The sequence below is a fragment of the Arachis hypogaea genome, chromosome 7, assembly GCF_003086295.3.
Source record: "Arachis hypogaea cultivar Tifrunner chromosome 7, arahy.Tifrunner.gnm2.J5K5, whole genome shotgun sequence".
Taxonomy (NCBI): domain Eukaryota; kingdom Viridiplantae; phylum Streptophyta; class Magnoliopsida; order Fabales; family Fabaceae; genus Arachis; species Arachis hypogaea.
The window spans coordinates 56,855,345-56,863,122 of NC_092042.1; the positions used below are offsets into that span (position 1 = coordinate 56,855,345).

Genomic DNA, 7,778 nt, shown 5'->3' on the forward strand with positions numbered 1-7,778 from the left:
ACAAATCGGTGGGTCCGATTTGTGCACCTTCCGCGTCTTGAAATCGGTCCATCCGATTTCTGTCCACCAAATCGGTCCGTCCGATTTCTTTTACCCAACCATCATATCTCCGTGAAACACCATAAACCCCCATATCGCTGCTATACTTCATCAACCCCTCCATATCAAAATTAAAAACTTCTCAACAAGCATCATGTATTTTTATTTTCCATATGGAGGGAGAGCATATTTTTTTGGTTCTACGAATTTTTACTCGTTATAGCCTAATAAGTAATTTCCAACTGTGAATAAGAGTTGATAGTCATTGTTTCCATATGACCAAAAAAGGAAAATAATTTTTTCCGTTTTCTTTACTTTCCATGGAGGGACAAGATCTTTATTGGTTTATTTCACTACTTTTCTTGAAGCCCCATTACAAGTTCACACTTTAGTGAGCCAGATCAGTGAACCATTGATCAGAAAAATCTTCAAACTGCTGTTACCTTATGGATAGCCAAGTTTCTGCCTTCTACCTTATGGCTTTTTATTTTATTGACAAGTTCCCAACTATACAAGAGCACACCGAAAATGCTCAGTGATAGCATAAAATGTAGAAGTTATATAAGAACTGAATTAATATTCTTGCTTTTGAGGATGGAGGATGTTAGCTCTATGTTTGTCCTTTGATGAACTTCAATTTGGGAATATAGAAATCAACAACATGCTCCTTCCAAATGCCATCATCAAGGTATTCCTCAAAGAAACTTGCTTCCCCACTTGATCTTATAACTAATGCAGCACTGCTCCTTGTGCCATAAAGACCCTGCATAAAAGAAGTGGAATGAGTCATCTCAAATTAAGAAGTGAAATGAATAACTTTTTTTAAGTTAATTTTAATGCAATGACAGTTTAAACCAGTCTAAACTATTTTACAGTGATTCAATCACGTCTATTTTCTTCGATGATTATTCATCTGTCGATTGTAAAAGGTAACTATTTTCGTTGACACGATAATATTTAACTAGATGCACATATAAAACTGTTTTACATGTCAATGCATCAAAATTAAATTCTTTTTCTTCCTAAAAACTAATTTTTCTGAAATAAAAATATTGATAAAACTAGTTTAGATAATTACTCTAGAACATAATAATGACAAATAGAAAAAAAGTAGAGATCAGAGAATAAATGTTGTTAATTTACCAATGGCGTTTGTACTTCAACAAAAATGGAGCTCAAACTAAGCTCCCAATCAAGAGAGCAAATATGAGGTAAACCACTCTGGTCAGCTTTAACTTTGTCCTTCATTAGCTTTTGGATCATTTCCTTAACAGGAATCTCACCTTTTCCATACTTAGCAAGCTGTTCTTTGAAACTCTGTTCAAGACGCTGAGTCTAGAAAAATATAGAGAGAAGGAAAAAAAAGGGGAAAAACAGAAATTAGAATTTCGTTAAATTAAAATTTCGGATTTTAGCCGGGGAACGGTTCGAAATAGGAATAAGTTTATCCATCCACGATTGGATAGAGAATAATTATTTGGGGTTTTTGTCTATAAACCGAAATTCAATAACTCCCTAGATTACAATCTTATATACTGAGTATTATTTTTGAGAAATTATTTATTTTCTTATTTTATTAAACCATCTAGTCACATTGTATTAGAATTAAAAAGATATTTTTTTTTGAAAGAGTTATCTATACAAGAGAGACTTGTGTTTTTTTTCCAAAGAAAGAATGTTATTGACTTATTGTTATCTTCTTGTAAAAAATAGAATGAAGTTATAATATTTAAAATATTCAATTATCTCTTTTGTATTATGAAAAAAAAATTCAATTTCTTATTTCTCATTTTCATATTTTAGCCAGTCTACATGTTAATAAATTAAAGCCAGTCTACATGTCTGATGTCGCTGATATAGATTTCAGTTAGTACATTATATATATATAGGCGCACAACCTAATATATACACACACACACGTGGTTATGAATTTATGATACGGTAACTATGATGGCTGTTTAAGTTTTTGTTGAAATTGAAGTAATATTTTTTTATATTTTAATAATAATTTTGTATATTTTAAATTAAAAAATATTATTAAATAATAAAAAATTACTTTTAATTGTTAGTAACATTTTTTAAAGTGCCGTAACCACACACACACACATATATACATAACTAACCTTGTGCCAGGGTGTGTCAAGTTTGGCATTAGAAAGCACATGGAGTCCTGGAGAAACCTCTTCAATGGTAATAGGTTGTCCTTTGGGCCTGTTGGAGATGTATACCATGGATTTTGACTTAATATCGATCACAATTAAGTTGAAACCATTGTAATAATGAGCTTGTCTTTTTAGGCTTTCTGCAAATTCTTTGGGACTTTTGTTGCTCTGCAATTTTCCATTCAAACAGAGGAATGAGAGAATTATGCCTATGATAAGAGCAAGGTTTCGTTTTTGTCTTGAGCAATAGAGTATAATTAAAATAATGGTCAAGAAATGATCCACTACACACTTTAGATTTTTCACATAAACCAATTCAATTCATTTTCTATGCATTAAAAATTGATAGTGTATTTATTTATAGATGGATAAAGTATATTTTTTATTTTTAAAATTTGTTTAAAAATTTAATTTTTTTTAAGTTTTATTTTATTTTATTTTTTTTAAAATTTTTAATTTGTATCAAATTTATTTTTAATGACTAATTTTTTTAAAAAAATTATGATTAATTCAATAATAATTTCACAAAATAATTTTTGACAAAAACAAATCACACATAATTATCATGCATTATTATTGAATTCATCTTAAACTTTTTCAAATTTAGCTGTCAGCAATGATATATTTGATGCAAATCAAAAAATTTTAAAAAAAATAAAATTTAAGAATATTTTTAAATTTGTTAACAAATTTCAAATATAAAATATACTTTATCCTTTATACTTGATTTTACTTCTATTCAAGAAGTGTTTCGAGCACTTCTAAAAAAATATTTTTTTAAAAATAAAAATAATTTAGTATTTAAATATCTTTAACTTTTTAGTTATAAATTATATTTTGGTATAGTAATACAAAATAATTTTTATTTATTTATTATGTTAAAATTTCTTTAAAATAAAAGATTTTTTAAAAAAACAAGAGTTATAGAATTTTGAAAAATATATTTTTTATTTTTTCAATACTTTCATTTTTACTTAAAAAATTTTTACCATTTAATGACATTCTAACACACAATCTTAATCAAATTTTATGGAGCTTAGTGACCTTACTTATCTTTATTACTCATCTATCTTTTTATCTCTAAATTTGGAAAATAACTTGATAGAGACTAACAACTTTTGGTGATATCGATCGTATATCCCTAAGAAAAATTCTTACATATATCACTTATTCTGAATATTTTAAACTGCAAAATAATTTGAAATACTAACTCATCTTTTTTATTTTTCTCTTAATTTTTAATGGTTTTAAAAAGTAATATTTATTTTAAAAATTTTTAATTTTAAATATTAATAAAATAATAAAAAAATAAATTAAGAGTCTCGATCAATACTCTTCACTTGAGTCAAGTAAAATTGGCATGTAAGAAGCAAATAGTATTAGTATTGTTAGTAGAATAGTAGCTATACACGTACCTTGAGAAATAAGAGGGGTAAGTCACCCCGGGATTTGGCCTCAGGAAGGGTATGAAGCTCCAAAACATTTGTAAGAAAAGCAATCCTTCCTTCTCTTGAACAACCCATCCATGTTCCTCCTGCTATCTCATCCCTCCCTCCCAATATATCACTTCCTTCCCACCATGACACTTCCTTCGTAGGCCTATATATCTCCTTACCCAAATTAAATCAATTAGTATATCATATAACAAATATAAATTCCCAAAAATAAAAACTTGCCTGTTGTGATACTCATCTCTGTTGTTGAAGAGAAGAAAAGGGTAGAGTGGGTGGGCTTGCCATAGAAACAAAGCTATACACATTATTCTTGTGAATGAATGATAAAAACTAGAAATAAAGCACTCCTATTCTAGTAATCTTGTGATGCACTATGTTAGTAGTAATCTTCCTAGTGAGAATGGCTGATTTATAGTTGTCCTATGCTACCCACTTAATGACGTGTATAAATGAAGAGGTGCCGAATTCGGGAGTTTCGAAGAGTAATATATTACAGCTGCCATTCAAGACTAAAATATTATTTGTTCTATCTTTTGCCTTATGATTGGATTATTATTAATTAATTTATTGGAAGTCCATTGTTTCCCTTCTATTCCTAATCCTACAGGCTACAGCCTCTTCGAGTAGCAAATGGGTTTATTAACTTACATACCAAAAGCGATAAGTATTTTAAGTATTGGTGATATAAAAAATTTAAGTATTATTTAGTAATTATTAATTTATATTTTTAAGTATTAAAATAGTTATTGTTATGTATTTTAATTTTATTTATTTAATTAATAAATTATATTTGATATTAATTGATTTAAATTTTTATTTAAATTTAATATAAAATTATAAATACTTTTTAATTATTATAATGTCATAGAATGATTTGAAGTATAAAAACATTTTTTTATAATATTTTGATAAAATTATGATGTAGATAAAAAAGATTGAATGGATTTTTGTCTTATTGTATTAAAGAATCAGATAGAAAATTAAATAATTTTTTTATTTTATTTTAAAATTATAGTGTGAATTAGTTATTAAGTGTGTCATTTTTTTATTATATATATGAGTAAATAATTATTTTTAACCACAAAAGATTTAAACACCGATAAAATTAACCATAAAAGAATAAAATTAAAGTTGTACCTATGAAAGATGAATTATGTTCAACAAAAATAATAAATTATTAATTTTTTATTATTTTTATTAAAAAAATAATTAAAATAATCAAAATACCTCTATTTGAATTTTTTGAATTTTTCAATTTCACTGTGTTAACAGCAAAATCATTGCCTCTTGTTCTCAAATTTTGAATACCACCACAATCGTCACTATCAACACCACCCTCAACAAAATTCATCAATAAATAAAGATAGAGAGAGTGTGACAAAAGAAGATAAACTGTTAGTAACCATTGATTCTCTTCTTATCATCCTCTTCAATAGTTTGCCATTAAAAGACTCTATTTCGCACACAAATAGAGGAATCATGGAAAATAAAGCAAGAAGAAACAATTAAAGAACAAACAAAATGAAAGTTCAATAAAAATCTATAAACTCCAATAACAACATTTATTATTTTTTTTTGTTCAGTTAAGAGAATTTGAATAGAAATCGAAATGAGCTATAGCTCTTGTTCAATTTCTCATACCTCCATATTTGACAACTCGATCCTCTCCTCGTCAAGCCCAACGGATCCACTGTTGCAAAATAAAGTTGCAGGGAATTCACTAGAGTTAGGGTTATAGCATCTTTCCTCCGTTGCCGCCTTCGGCAGAACCGCCTCAACGACGGAAGTAACGTTTCCCCTCCTTCTCTCGAGCTTAATGATTACTAAAAACGACGGAGTTGATAATTTTTGCTCTTCATTGTTTTTTCTAGCTTTGTTTGTCTTCCTTCAGTTTATCTTCTTTTGTCTCATTCTATCTCATTTTACTGATGTTGTGTTGACGGTAGTATTGACAGTGATGGTGGTATTCAAAATTTGAAAAAAAGATAGTAATTTTGTTGCTAACAGAGAGTTGAGTTAAAAAATTTTGAAAGGTTAAAGATAATAAAAAAGATTGGGGTAATTTGAGTATTATAATTAATGTTTTAATAAAAATTAATAATTGATTATTTTTGGCAAACATAATTCATTTTTTATAGGTACAACTTTAATTTTATTCTTTTATGGTTAATTTTGTCAGCGTTCGAATCTTTCGTGGTCAGAAATGATTATTTACTCTATATATATTAAAAAATTAGATAAAATAAGAGTAATTTTTTATATTTAATTTAAACTAATTTTTTTGTTTTTTATTTTAATTTAATTTTAATTTATTTTTTTAATATCAATTATTGTATTCGTTCTATATCATTTAATATCAAATTTTAAGTATTAAATTAATTTTTATTAGTCTATATTTATTTTTTTGTGTCCTATAAAAAAAAATTTTTCTAGCGTCTCTCGCGTCTTTATTCTTATTGTTCTTTTTTGTTTTTGTTTTATTATTGTTTTATTGTTATTATTAATTTTATTGTTTAAAATAAAAAATACCACCAAAATGTCCTCGTAAGTCTTACCTTATTCTCTTCTCTTGGAAATCATCATTCTTATCTTCACGTGAATTTCTTTGCTATTTCTCTTATTATTTTTTTATTCTCTTTTCTTGCGTCTTTCTTCTTTTTAGCGTGATGTCTTTTTTTTTTTTATTTAAAAAAAATTGAGCAGTAGCCTTTATGTTTCTTTAAGGGAAAAGAATATAATGTAAAAAAAAAAACACAAAAAAATTTATCTTTTTTAATATTTATTTGTCTTTTTCATATATTATTTTTTATCTATAAAATTTAAAAATAATTTTTAAAAAAAATTAATACATAGTTTAATACTCGTGATAAAAAATTTAAATATTATTTAATAGTTATTAATTTATATTTTTAAATATTAGAATGTTTAATTTTATGTATTTTAAATTTATTTATTTAGTTAATAGATTAGTCTTTATATTATGTTAGTAGGTTTAAAGTTTTTTTTATTTTAATCTAATATAAGATTATAAATAGTTTTTAAATTGTTATAGTCAGCATAGAGTGATTAGATGTGTGAAAAATCATTTTTTGGTTCCGTAATGAAACCAGGTATGGACAAGTGAGGTTGAGTGAGTCTCTCTTGTTGCGTTAAAAAATTGAGTTAAAAAATTGAGTGATTTTTTCGATTCAATTTTTAAATTATATTGTGGACAAATTAAATTGAGCGAGTTTCTTTTTTATTGCATCAAGAAATTTGATAAAAAAAAATAAAATGATTCTCTTTGTATTTCATTTTAATTTATTACTTTTGAAGGTTGTAAAAGGCTTAAAGAAGGGGGGTTCGATCTATGACCTTCTTTTACTTTAATGAAATAAGCCTTTAATTATTGACTTTGACATAGAATCTGTTTGAACTGTGCAGCGAAAACTTTATGAGACAATTTCGTTTTGTCTCATAAATATCAGAAAACAGAATTCAGAGAAAGAGAAGAAAAATAACACCAGCATGTATCTTGATTCAGTTGCCTTGTACAATGCAATCTACATCTAGTCTCCACCACAACAGTGGTGAAATTTTCACTATAATTAAAGTATTACATACACTAATTTATTTCACAGGATTGACACAATCATTTCCCTCTCAAGTTCTATCCTAACTTGTCTTGGTTATGCTAATACCTAACTCTCCACTCTAAGTGTTAACCCAACATAGAAAGGGGTACCTCACAGGTACAAGATACAAGACATATGAAACAATATAAAAAAATCTGAAATCACTCTAGACTTTTCACTCAAGTGTATCACTCAACCTTTTGTCACTCTTTGACTTTTCCTTAATCTCTCTCTTTCAGCCTTTTACCACTTAAGAAATTACAGAAAGATATAGATTAAAATGAAATTACAATCTGTAAAACATGAAGAGATTGATGCTTCAACAGCCTCTGTTGCTATAAGATGAATCGAGTTGAGCAAACACTAATCAAGTTCTTCATCTTGGCGGAATGCTTCTTTCTTTAGATAGCACTGTTCAAAACGTTGAACTTTCTCAAGAAGCTCTCTATGAAACTCAGATTCTGGTTCTTTCTCCTTGTCTCCAGAAACGTGAAGATTTTTCTTTTTGT

The 7,778-nt window shown here is 26.9% G+C and overlaps 1 protein-coding gene across 1 annotated transcript; it reads right to left on the minus strand.

Annotated features, from left to right (window-relative positions):
• Nucleotides 1-315: 315 nt before the first annotated feature.
• LOC112703159 (uncharacterized) lies at nt 316-4,088 on the minus strand. The gene is made up of 5 exons (XM_025754491.3): nt 3,878-4,088; nt 3,617-3,800; nt 2,163-2,369; nt 1,183-1,374; nt 316-802 (listed from the first exon to the last, which is right to left on the minus strand). The coding sequence occupies exons 1-5, from the start codon at nt 3,958-3,960 to the stop codon at nt 650-652; spliced, it is 819 nt and encodes a 272-aa protein (XP_025610276.1). The 5' UTR covers nt 3,961-4,088; the 3' UTR covers nt 316-649.
• Between the last annotated feature and the right edge of the window lie 3,690 nt (nt 4,089-7,778).